This window comes from Zosterops lateralis (genome assembly GCF_965231275.1).
Source record: "Zosterops lateralis genome assembly, chromosome: 2".
In the NCBI taxonomy this organism is placed as follows: Eukaryota; Metazoa; Chordata; class Aves; order Passeriformes; family Zosteropidae; genus Zosterops; species Zosterops lateralis.
The window spans coordinates 26,815,138-26,828,565 of NC_139763.1; the positions used below are offsets into that span (position 1 = coordinate 26,815,138).

General features: G+C 41.2%; 2 protein-coding genes across 10 annotated transcripts in view; one reads left to right on the forward strand and one right to left on the reverse strand.

The window, feature by feature from the left end:
• Window positions 1–71: 71 nt before the first annotated feature.
• Window positions 72–12,330, reverse strand: PCID2 (PCI domain containing 2). Its single transcript, XM_083884900.1, has 14 exons — window positions 12,179–12,330; window positions 10,581–10,670; window positions 9,923–9,996; window positions 9,151–9,218; window positions 8,593–8,632; window positions 8,062–8,116; window positions 6,332–6,435; window positions 5,579–5,654; window positions 5,319–5,460; window positions 4,198–4,298; window positions 2,074–2,147; window positions 1,786–1,911; window positions 1,453–1,576; window positions 72–467 (listed from the first exon to the last, which is right to left on the reverse strand). The coding sequence occupies exons 1-14, from the start codon at window positions 12,212–12,214 to the stop codon at window positions 375–377; spliced, it is 1,203 nt and encodes a 400-aa protein (XP_083741026.1). The 5' UTR covers window positions 12,215–12,330; the 3' UTR covers window positions 72–374.
• Window positions 12,331–12,462: 132 nt separating this feature from the next.
• Window positions 12,463–13,428, forward strand: part of CUL4A (cullin 4A) — a 34,778-nt gene continuing 33,812 nt past the window's right edge. For 2 of the 9 annotated variants that reach the window (XM_083854894.1, XM_083854895.1), the window contains exon 1: window positions 13,208–13,414. In XM_083854894.1, coding sequence (XP_083711020.1) covers window positions 13,249–13,414 — 166 coding nt within the window. In that variant the 5' untranslated portion in view covers window positions 13,208–13,248. Of the gene's footprint in view, window positions 12,693–13,202; window positions 13,415–13,428 lie in introns of those variants that run through there. The other 7 variants (XM_083854887.1, XM_083854890.1, XM_083854892.1 and 4 more) reach the window with 6 other exon arrangements.

Consider the following 13,428-nt stretch of genomic DNA (forward strand, 5'->3'; position numbering starts at 1 on the left):
GAATGGATTAACACAAGTTACAAAGGCAGATACTACTCTCTGAAGATAAACACAGAAACAGTAACATGAAGTACTTTATAAAAGCTTTTTAATAGTTTGGAATAATTTGGAATGCTTTGCTTTATTTCTTCATGAAATACTTTGAATGATCTAGAAAGCCTGTGGAAACTACCACTTAAAAGTCAGCATTTCATTTCAATGCACTTTGTAACACTGGCAGCCTTGGCCATTCTGGGAAAGTAGCCACGAACAGTTCCTGGTATTTCAGTCCTGGACACGAACCAGGCCATTTACAGTGCTCTGGGGTCACTGGGAGCAGTTCCACTGGGCAGGCTGAGTATCTGAAGAGTACTTGCATGGCTGAGATGCAATACTCAACAACACACTGTTGACAGTGGAGGAAATGGATTCTGCTTGCTGACCACAAGCTTCTGATGCTGATGGGATATGTAGCCTTTAATGTGACCCTAGCAGAAGGAGAAAAAGGCAGTGTCAGTACTTAGAGCTGGTAACACAATCTCTACAACCCAAGCAAACACCTACAAGCTAACCATAGCAAAGCTGTGTATGCTCACTCACCACTGCACTACTGTACTTAAATATTTATGAGGGTCCAGTTTATGTAAGTGAGTTACCTTGGAGAGTAAGCAGAAAGTTGGAGCCACCACCCTGTCTGTGTACTAAGGGTGCTGTCAGACTGAGAGCCTCTTGCCAGGGCCCCCTACAGTCTGCTTACACTGCCTTAAGGAGACAGAGCTCTACACAAGTGTTTCTAAATTCATGCTTGTTCACTTTAAAATGAGGATTTTTAACCAATTAGTATTCTATACCTAATAAACTAAATGACATAGTACTTCCTTTTCAGATATAGTATTAGAACACTGTAACAAATCTCCCAGTGACCTAGACCACACCAAAAAATGCTTTAGAAACAGGAGAGTGATTCATTTTCTTGCTGACACTACAGTGATGCTTCAAAACCTCTGATTTAAACCAAATATTTAGATTTCAAGCTTTTATCCATTCATAAGCAGTTGAAATTCAGAGTAAAAGACAAAATGTGGAACAGAACCTAAGAAATCTGGCTCTACTTTTTTCTTATTTGAGAAGACCAAGAGTCTCCTACTTCAAATGCAGAACAAATCTTTTTGGTGCCACTTGAAAGGTTTGCATTTTTAAATCAATGTTTCTGCACATATAGAAATGTCAGTATTGAATTTGTAATGTGAAATTCAACTTCAATTCTAACTGATTCCTGCAAAAAAATGCAGAAACTAGAGTAAATCCTCAGGGCAAATGTAAACATAAACTTTGAGCACAAGTCCCTCAAAAAAACCCACAAGAAAACCTGGGATTACTGATGCGTTTTTTGTCATAAACTGTTATTCTCTACCTAGTATTTTTCACTGTCAGAAGTCTGGAAGCATCAGACAATGAGTGGTCAGTGCTTACCAAATATATAAGGTTAGCTAAAATACACTGGACTTCATCAATATCAACGTCATCTACTTGCATGAACTTCAGAGCAATCAGAAAAGCATCTAGAGATAGCTGATGAGTTTTGAGTAACAAATATCTGAAAGAAACAAAAGGAAAAACGTGTTATTGAGAAAAAAGCACTTAAAATTCTGTTTCTTAGAAAAATGGCCTTTCTACAATAAATTCACCTTAACAGGAAGTCATCTCTCTCAGAGAGAGCTATGGAGCATTTACAATTCTACTCCAGTGCCAGGTGAAACCACATTAAATCTGCTTTTGCAAGAACGTAGCTTTTGTTAGGCTTACACTTTCTTGAAGAGATTCCTGTATGTGATGATTTTTAGCTTCTCAAGGATAAGAAAGATTCCACATCGAATAAAGAAGGTCTCGTGCTTTGCCAGAGCATCATTCAGTAGGAGAAGATTTCCTTCACTGCAAGGATAAAGAAATGAAAAAGTGAGAAGGTCTAAATCCAATGAGAAATGAAACTACGACTTAGTAGGAATTCACCTCCCCTGCCTTCCTCAATCACCCCAAAGAAACATTTTTTAATTAATTCTTTTTGAACACAAAGCAGAAAAACAAGCGCCATACCTCACAGACTTTGTTACTTCAGCAAACTGCATAAGGTCATACTTTTTTAAGAGCTGAATTGTTGGCATATGGCCCTGAAAAATAAATGGTGTCCAAGTTTTCCAGAGTAAAGTCAAATGCATTTTAAATAGAAACTAGTAAGCTATAAAAAAAAAATTGTTAAGAGAAAAAGAGGAATGTTTAACCACTTTTTTTTTTTTTTGCTACAGAATAAGAAGTGAATAAAAGTATTTGTAAAACAATCCCCTGGTCCCTCTCAAACATCTCATAGCACAACTCACAGGAACTACTGTTTTATCATGATTTAGGGACGATTAATACTTAATGTTAGGAAACAACTATCAAACTCGTAGAGTCAAGATCCTGTGATATGAAGCCTTGGCAGATTCAAATTTTATGTCATGGTTGTATCATCTAATCTACAAACAGAAGAGCTGCAGGAATCTCAAGCATTTCCAAGCAGAGCTTCAGCCTTCTCAAGTGCTATCTCAGTTTGTACCAGATTTTTTTCCTCTCTATGCCTCCCTGCAGAAATAAAAATGTTCTTTCAAAAAACAAACACCACCACCATGTCCCTCCCCCCCAAGTAAGGGAGAGAACAGTTAAATTTAAAGAAACAAAACTAATTCTTATTGCTAGATCAGGTAAGGCTGAACCATCTACAGAATCAAAAAGAAGCTTTGTCTTTCATCCCCTGTACAGCAAACATCAGAGTGCACATTGACTTGGTCAGACTTTAAATTTAGTTACATCATGCTATGCTGTTGCTAACTCCTTTCCTGGATGAAGGATTAGCTGAGAGCAGAACTGAGCTGCAGGTTTACTGAGAGCTGTGAGGAACAAAAAAACCAACAGACAAGCTATTTTAGTAGTTTGTAGTGTCAATGTTTGGGCTCTGATTTAAAAAAAGCAACTGTAAATACAATGACCTTTATGTAGGTCCTTTAGTGCCCCTTGTACATTAAAATGGCTTCAGAAAAGCCACAGTAATTCTAGGCACCAACAGACCCACCAGTTTAAGGCACCCACTCAGGACTGGGACAAAGCTTTCAGGAAGACTGTTAGTAAGTCTCCCTTTATCAACCCTACCACTGATTGATCGGAAAACAACCACTACAACAAATAAAACAAGGAAGACAGAAGCCAATTACCATGCCCACTATACTTCCCCTTTACCCACCTCACACAGCAACAGATTGGAAAGGGAGCACTGAACTGAAAAGGCAGGGAGGTCACAAACAGGTCAGGGGAAAGGTGGAAAATGGCAACTCAGTAAAGGCAGGTGATAACATTCTTCACGGGTAACAGGGCCACAGGGCCAAAACAGGAAAGTCTAAAATCTAGTTCCTGTCCCCTCAGTTACAATGAATTAATACTCAGAATAATCCACTTATTCAGGGATACACAAATGTTAGCACAGCACATGGGAAAGGACAGGAGCAAGAAACAGATGTGCTTAATTCTTTTAATAGAAATATGAAGTGATCAAATAGTAACAAGTCTTCACTGATTTTCCAGAACGAAAATGTTCTGCCTAATGACCCTTCTGACATGCCTTGAATGGGAAAATGTACAAGGTACAAATAAAGAAGCCAAAGACAGGCTGTACCTGGGGCAAATCCCTTTCAACAGTTCTCAGCCATCTGTTTGCACATCCTTCTTTCTTCCACCAAGTGAAAGAAGCAAACAAATTTGTTCTAGCGAATCCACACCTTCCCTGGCTTTTGTGTGCAGCTGATCAGCAGAGAGATCTCTGCTACAAGACAGAAGTTACATTGTTGAGTGCTTCTCAAAAAATTCGACTATATTAAAGAAGATCAGGTGCACCCTTAGGAAGGGTGGAAGAAAGGTAGGGGGAAAGGAGGGCTGGGTTAGTCTTGTTTGAGGGTTGGGGTTTTTTGTTTGGCTGTGTTATTTCCCCCCATTTCCTTTCCTGTGTTGTTATAAATGACAACTCAACACCTTTTGCCCTCACGTAAAAAAGTGTGCATACCCTGGCTCTTACAGGGGGGTAAAATAGCCTCTGAATTCCACTACAGGAAAACCAAGCAAATACTGAGCATCAGTTTTACCACCTGCATGTGTACTCCCTCCCCCTTATTTAGGAAAGCAATACCTACTTACCAACAACATTTTTACTGGCAGCAGGTAGATCAAAATCATTCTTTTGTTCTTCTGGCTTGATCGGTGACAGTGCTCAAAGGCAAATGACAGATACTCTTCAGCTGCAAACACAAGTAACATAAATCAACCACAAAAATGGATTAAAGCTGTAACACAAATTCTGTGCTCGATGTCCATCTCTAACTTGAACACATTAACATTTGAAATAGTATAAAAAAGAACCACATCACGCAAAATACATACAGAAAAACTGAAGATTCACACAAAATACAAAGTATTACCAGAAAAGTAAGTTCTCCTTCAGAAAGTCAAGGAAAACTTGTCAGTATCTTGATGTCAGAAATTACAGTTACAAGCAATATTGGAATTTTCAGCTCATTTTGGTAACATTATTGTGCTCAGAAGCAGAGAATTTCAAGAAGTGCTGATAATACACTTTATTTCCTAAATTCTTCATGAGATAAAAGCTGAATGCAATACACACATCTCCTGAGCTGCAGAAATGTGCCAGTGAGACCACACAGCACAGCACCATGAAAATCTCTCAGCAGCTTCCACTGACAGAGAAAAAATGATAAGCCTGACAGGCAGAATACACTGTTTGGAGTAACAGAGCCAGCTCCAGAATATATGTTGGTCAGGGGCTTCAGCTAGTGATGAAACTGTACATCTCAGCTCTAGAAGGATTTCTGCTAGTGAAATCTATTAGAAATCTAGGGAATGCAGTTAGTACATCTTCGAAAATCAATGGATCAAGAAACTTATTCCACACTACAGTTTGCTGAAGATTTCCTATGTGGCACACAGCAACCTGAAGAGTTGAAGGCTCCTCTGTGAAACTTTTACAAACCTATTATTTTGGATGCTCACACATTTTGTAACGCACACATATAATGCATAAGACTGCAGGAAACTTCACTGACACAGATACCTTAAAGCTGGGCATACACTACAATTAGAAGTAGCATGTAATCTCATCTGTTTTGAGTCAGCCTGTGGGACTTAGACCTTTCAGCATGACTTTTCCTTTGATCAATGCAATTTTGAGTCACACACACATTTTCACCAAGATTTCATGCCAAGGAGCAAAATTTTAAACACGTCTTACTGGCATACAGTACCTTGCTTAAAGTCACTGTCAAACATGGCCTTACGTCCAACATAGTATTTGTATGTAACTCTCTGTGCCATACTATACTCATCCTTCAGATTTGAGCTGTCAATTGCTCTAATTAAGGGCTTACAGAGATGGAGCTTGTTGATCTGTTAAAAAAAAATAGCATTTTAATCAGAGTCTTGATAGATGGTATCATATAAAAACAGGGTGGATTTGACTTAGAATATGAAATACAAAACACAGCTTACCAGACTTGAACCCTACCTTAAAATAAATTTTAAACAGCTGATTCACAAGAAACAACATGCCCCACTTTTTAGAGTCTTCAATGCCTGCTCGACTGTCACAAGGAAAAAGAAAAAGCCTGCTAGTATTGAACATTTTAAGAAAACAATTACTTAGTCCTCACAGTAAATTCATTCCATATATATTCACTCCATAGCATTTTTAGGGTAAACATAGGTGTAGCTCTGCTATATATTTTTCTCAACATAATGAAAAGATGTCATGCAGAATATTATTCATCTGCATCAGGGTCCTCACTCCAGCCTGCAGATAATCTACACAAGTACAGCAGTGTTTTATAATACTTGAGGTAAAAGATCGACCCGAACAAAAGCATTTTTTCCACTTCAGAGGTGTTAAAATTGCTAATACTGGAAACCAGAGTCACCTCTTTTCCATCTAATTAATTCCAATGAAGCAAACTTCACAACTAACAGGGCACAAAAGCATTAATCATCTTTCCTGAGAAACAGGGACGTAATCAGTCCCTCCCAACAATACCTGCTAGGAATGCTAAACCTGAAGTGAGGGCTCTCCCTCTGTAATTAATAGTCAAGAGAGAACAGACTAAAACGAGAAGAGACAAGCCTCAGAAGTGCTCATTCTAAGACCCATAGATGGTATAAGTTAGTGGGAAAATTTAAATGATGATTTATGATCTTAGTACTTTCATAGTTCATTATGATCTTAGTACTTTACTAGTGCAAGTTTAACAGAGGGTCTTTCACTTACGTGTCACTGGCACAGACTCGAAAGCAGCCCATCAGCAGTTCTGCTGCTTTTTCCAACATGTCGCCAACTTTGCTTTTCCCTTTCTTCACAAGCTGTTGATCTGCCTAGCATTACACAGCAAGAAACAATATGCAATTCTACATCATGGTTAACTGGGCTGCAAAATTTAGTTCTTTAATACAGCATTTTATAAAGTATTATAGCAGGAGATCTGTCATGGCTGCTATCTCCCAAATCTAGAAGGCAGTCAAGCTCACAGAACAAAAGAAAATATTCTGAGAGGCTCCTGGACATATACCAAGCCCAATATCAAGAAGAACAGTCCTTGGAAAAGAGCACTGATCACTATTACCTTTAGTATCACTCAGCTTAATGCAGGTCTCACAAACCTAAATTCAGGTTTAAACACCTGAATTGGAGCACTAACATTTCAACTCAAGTGTACAAAGACCAAGAACCTGGAAAAAAATTATGGAGTTTGAGTTCTTAGAATTTATAATTCAGTTTCTGTCCACAGCCACAAAGACTAGATTTTATTTCTAAATCAAATTCAACAGTTTCCAGTAGTAACACACACTGCTGGCACCTGACATTTCCAAAAGAAAGATAAAACATACATTACAGCAGCAAGAGGAAAAAAAATAATTCAGTTGTCAACATATGGGAAAATTCCACACACTGAGTAATGCAGAACTTTAACAGAAAAAATATAGCAATTCGATATTTATTACATGCTTTCTAAAGTTTTATTATAGTGTTTGCATCCTCACTAGCTGAAACATAAGTGAAAGAAATGAAAAAGCATCCTGGTGCAGAAGTCTTCACTGACACCAAGTCCTTTGAATATAATAAGGTTAGAAGACAGAGTTCAAACACTTCCACCATGACTGACTCAACACTTCCCTTTCTCGTGCATCTCAGAGATACAGATTTCTGTCATCCAAACTGAGAGTTGAGTCTTGTTGCAGAGCAGTCACACACAAGAAAAAAACTCCCTGTGCAAGCATTCCACATGTGTGATTTTGTGGTTAAGTGGGCACAGGAGAGTGATGAAGTGATGAACACTGAGAATACAGGATATTGAAAAACCGTAACCTAACTTGAACTCTAGCTTCAACTCTTCAGGTGAAGTGACTAGGAAAAAAATCACAACTCTGCCATTCACCTTGGCAAAAGTTCTGAATAGATCCCTACACAAACTATTTTAATTCACCAGCCTGAGAAAAATAATGTAAATTTGGGGATTATTTGCATGTCAGCAGTTGTATGAGCTCACCAAGGGCTCCAGGGAGCATCAGAAGTGGTGCACATGTCTGGATAAGGGGAGCAGAAAGTTCCCTGTCAGATTTGGTGAATGACTAGATCAGCTTGGTTATCTGTGATACCTCTAATTTCCACCAAACCCCAGGGAAAACGAGGAAATAGTGACTTATACCACATGCTACTCAATAAAGAAAATATTCATCCCTTCACAAGTTTTAAGCAACTGCTGGGAGCTGTGTTCAGGTCCTCAGAACCCCTCTAGTTCCATCTGCAAATGGGAGGTGGACAGATCGAGCAACCTCATTTTCAATAGGACTGAATGAATTTAGTGCGTCAACAAAATCATAAACAATGAGTTAAAGACAACTGAGCAAAATTACACTGTGTAATAAGCTTTATAAAAATATTTCTGTTGTGGAGATACCAAACAGATAAAAGTAATGAGGTTGTTAATCAGATCTACTTACATTATTAGCAAAAATTCGAAGATCAAGGGCTACAGAATACATAATAGGTAAGGCCCTGGAAAAAAAAAATCATAGCGTACTTAGTAGGTGCAAATCAAGCAATAAGTAAGACATAAGAAACAAGCAATTTTTTTTTTTTTCTTAGCTGGTCATACAATTAAATATATATATATTAATCTTTAAATGAATGTCTTAAAAGGACAGTTCTTTAAGATCTCAGCATTTCAGAAATCCTACACTAGAATAATTACTTCCAGAGTCTTTTTTACTATGGCTTTAATAAAATTCCACTTCTCTTTGAAAAAAATCCATCATGTATTTACATATGGACCATTCTACGTAATTAAGTTCAGATGTTTAGTTTTCACACTTTGGGCATGAAAACTCAACAAGGCAACAAAGCCAATTAGGCTTGATTTTAGAATCACTGGGGAAAAATAAAACTATAGCTATAATTTTAGTTTGACTACAATGATATTATACTAGGAAAAGATGAGTCTATTTTCTAGTAGCTTTCTACCATGTACTCACCAATTTTCTTCTTTATGTGCCTGAAATGCTCGCAGGAAAGATGTACTGTATTTAGGAAAATTTAAAATGCTATGAAATCTGAGGAATGGATTCGAGAAACAGCTGTTCAATGGGACCATATATGACTTCATGGAAGACTAGAAATCAAAACATCAAGAAGTCGAGGAGCTGAGTTGCAGTATGGAAGAAAATGAGCACAGCCATGCACTCCTTTGAGTGGCAGCAGCAATAAGAAACTGGCCAGAGATAAGATAGAAGCTTCTTATCATTATCTTCCCCTGTAGCCAAGTACAAACTGCAAGGTATTATTATGATTTGAGACTCTCCTATATTCTGGGAGAAATTAATATTCTGTTTTAGAGCCAAGTAAAAAATTCCTTCTTAGCCCTATAGAAAGCTGGAAGAAGAATGAATCTGGATTTCCTTGCTTAGAAACCTAAACAACTGAAGTGTATTAGGAGACAGACCCCATTCTATTAGATTTTTAAAAACCATGAAGAGAACTTACTCTACCAAAAGTTAATCTGAAAACAATATGTAAGATTTATGGAAAAGGATATTGGACAATAACTGTTTGGCATTTGTATGCTTCTATGAAGTCATGGTTAGCAACAGCATAAGTACACCTGTCAAAGAAAAGGTCCATTAGTGCATCAGAAAATAGATATAAATTAAATATTTATTTTTGTGTCCTACATGAAGTTTTACAGTTTACTTAAGGCACAAAGAAATATGACTAGAAGCACTCCTAAAAAACCAGCATAGGTATTTTAATAGAGCACTAAGCTTGATAATTGTACAAAACAGATCCTAGAGATGAATAGGGGTTTTTTTTATATAAGCTAATGCTCACTGAAACTGTCACCAAGATTAAATTTAAAATATGCAAGATTGTTGAAAGAGACTAGATGCAGAAAATTATTAAGTAAAAGCCTTGCAGAATTACTTAGATACTAAGGTCTCTTAAGTGTACTTCTATGATTAAAATTCCCTTTTAGAAATATTTATTTCCCTTATTTCACTCTAAATTCTTGTGCAGATAGTAGGCAGAGCAAGGGTAACAGCAATCACTGACACCAAAGCTGTGCCAATGATCATACACAGATGACAGACAGGTACATAGAGCAAACTTTATGTGGAGAAGAGAGAAAGATTAGACTTTATTTCATGCAATTCTATTATTTATAAGAGTATAATTCAATTATTTATAAGAGTAATAAATACCAAGTTTTCAGGTGTACTTTAAAATAGGCAAGTAAACTTAAGGATATCCTTCCCTATCCCTGCTGTACATCTCACAACAGACTTTACATTCCAGGCTCATTTTTACCTTAAGTGGGCTGCAAACATTTCATCATATGGTGATTCCAAAACCTGTTGACACTTCTCCTCTGGAGATGGAAGCTAAGTGTAGAATAAATCAATAAAACATTAAAGGAACATCCAGTGCACCACAAACAGAACATCATATGCCTATTTTGTCATGGCAGTTCTCACAGATTTGCTAGGGTTGGAAGGAACCTCTGGAGATCACCTAGTATGCATCTACCAGAACTTTAAATTTCACTAACAATCATATCCAGAGCAATTAATTGCTAGTGTACATTCTGTCTCCAGGACCTGAACAGAGCCAACCTTAAATAAAAGCATCCAAAACACACAAACACCAGGCCCTTTTCTACCCACTGCTTTTTGCTCTGTAGTGCCTTCCACTGTGCTATGCTAATAACTAATGCAGACCTGGTCAGAAAGGACATTCTAAACTGTTTCTATCCAGAGAACAGTTCAAAGTGGAACACAAAGAGCCAACCAAAACCCAAAAATTATATATAGCATCCTAGTAAGAAGAAAAGGGAAGCAAACCCACAAGGGGATTCTACCTCAGCCTGTGAAACAGATTTCTGAGGTTTCTCTCCAATGGAAAGGAACCCACATATAGAGCTAGGAAAACGGAAAGTAAATCAAGAGGTCAAAAAACAGATCCTCACCTGTAGCCTTGGATTTGCAACATGTGGATGTTTAAATGATACTAATTCTGCACAAAAAGTACCATCTCTGGTCTCAATGGCTTCTTGTACCTATCAAACACATTACAGAATCAAAGTCACATTACAGAATAAAATCCAGCAACAGGCACACAACATATTTACACAAGTACAGAAGCCACCACCTAGTTACCACTGTTCATACATATTAATACTGAATCAAGTTTTTAAAGGCTTAAAACTGAATAAATAATTTTGTATTTCCAATACACCTGTTGTTCAAAAAGATCTCAGGGAGAAGGTAGAGAGAACACCATTGTGGTTTTTTTATTTATTTATAGGATGCAAACATACATATGTACGTGGGTTTAGCATTGTAAAACAGCAGTTGAGAGCCAGATTTGGTTAAGCTTTTTAAAATTCCAGTTGTACTTAGAGGCATCAAACATGGATACAAAGGCACAATCTTTGAGAAATGCTTTAAAATGAATGCAGGCAGATTTAACATGCAGATATCATTCCAAAGGCAATATCTGATATTAGACTGCTATTCTATCTATATTGAATGCTTTTGAAACCTGCTAAGATTGTAAATGTTATATTCTGTGGAAAAATGGTTTAATTCTGCTTCCTGCTAAATATAACTCCTTGTAAAAAAACAGTCTGCTTGGACAGGTTATTGTGACATCAAGGTGGAAATTTCTTCAGTTATAGAAGTTATTTTAGGTATTCTTAAGAGTTCTCTTCCCATTGCTTGTGCTTTGTCATATTACTGTGTCTCAATATGAAAAAAAAAATCTTTTTGAGGTATGGAAAGCTCAGACCAAATGGGAAAAAACCCATAGACTAAAATAGCAACAAAAGAGGGAAAATCAGCTGTTTAAACTCTTTCAGAAATCCGCGTTTAGCTTTCATTTCAGGAAAAAGAGGAGATAACTTTATGTTCGCTAGGCAGTTTTTCATATTGAATGTTGAATGGAGTGTCAACTGAAGAAGATGTGGACTTTCCGAGCAAACCGCTGTCCCGGGAGACCTCAAACGCTCCATTTTTGGAGACTAAAACCCCAAACAAAATTACCTTCCTTTTGTGCCTTAACTAACGCCAGATAGCGTAAGACAGTAACAGCGGTGAGAACACGATGGTGCTGCAAGAGCCACCCCGAGCGGAGGCACAAGAGGCCGGTCACCGCCAGCCCCGTCCCGCGGGAATCCCGGCCCCGCCTTTCCCGGCCCGTGTCGGGAGTGTCTGTGCACTGCCCTGTGCCCCAGGCCGCCCTGCGCCCCCAGCCCCGAGCCGCGCCCGGCCTGGGCGCACACACACACACACACACACATATATACACACACACACAGAGCCCTCCGGGCCGGTTCTTACACACAAATCACCTCAGAAACCGCCACACATTTGAGGCATTCCAGGTGTACATCCTTGGCACTCCGGCGGTGTGTGCCTTACTTAAAAAATATATTCCCCCACCACATCACTCACCCTACATTGATTTATTTTTTTAGCCAAGGCAGCATATTTACGGCAAAGAAAACCATACCCAAACAGGGCCCACAGACCAATTTAAAATAATGAATGAAAAAATCTTGCTTACTTGCTGCAAATACTGATTTATGGTGATGTGCGCCATTAAAGGGCAAGGAGAAGAGGCAGGAGCCACACACCGGAGCCACCCTGCGCGCCCCGGAACTCCCGGGGCTCCCGGAGCTCCCTCCGCCTTTCCGGATCCCGGCGCGTCCGGGGGCGGCGGGAACGGCCCCCAGAGCCACGTGACAGCCCCAACGGCCGCTGCCCCGCCCAGCGCGGCTCCGGGGCGTGGCTTCACTGGGCAGCCAATGGGAGTGAGCGGTGGGCGGGGCAGAGGGCGCGCGTCACCGGTAAACCGCGGGCATTCCCGGGCAGCGGTGGTGGATGTTTGCTGTGGTCTCCGCTGCCCCTCGTACCCTCGGCTCGTGCAGGAGGCGGGTGGTGGCCTCCAGATGGCAGGACCCCTGTGGCGGGACGCGCCAGTTACTTCCCTGGGAGAGCGCTTCAGGCTCATCTCCCCTCCCTCCTCCCTAGCTGCGCTGCGCTGCGCGCGGGGGTGCTGGAGAGGGGTCTCGGTGAACGTGGGTGGAGAAAGTTGAATTGAGCATTAAACTCCCCAACAGGTTGACTCCTGAGGGCACTAACGCCAGGGATATGTGTGAGATAAGGACGTGTTCTATGCCCGTGCAGTCTGGGCTCGGTCGGGTTTGGGGGGAGCAGGGCGCGGGCGGCCTCCCGGGCCGGTGTCGGGCGGGCAGTGGAGCTGCTCCTGGGCTTTCGTTCGGCCGCCCTTCGGCGGGTGCCCGCAAACGGAGCCAGGGGAAGCGGGGGACGGCGAGGGGCCGCTGCCGCCCGCGGGGTGCCCCGGCCCGGGAGCCATCTTGTGAGCAGGGCTGGCGCGGGCCGAGCGCCGCCCGGGCCCGGGAACAGCCCCGGAGCCGCAGCCGGGCGGGCGGAGGCGGCCGGGAGCTATCGATGCCTCCCTCCGGCGGGACTTGGCAGCCGCCCGCGGGCAGTGGGGGAGGGCGGCCGGGCGGTGGCGGAGGAGGAGGAGGGGAGCGGAGGCGGAGACCAGCCGGGCCCGGCCCGGCCCAGCCCAGCGCGTTGCCCCGGCCGGACACGGCGCCCGGGGCGGAGATGGCGGACGAGCCGCAGAAGAAGCCGCACTTGTCGGCCCTGGTGGGACACACCAACGGGCTCACCAAGCCCGCCTCGCTGGCCGGCACCGCCACCCGCTCCACGGGAGGAGGAGGCGGAGGCGCGACCGCCTCCTCCAAGAAACTCGTGATTAAGAACTTCAGAGGTGGGTACGGGGCA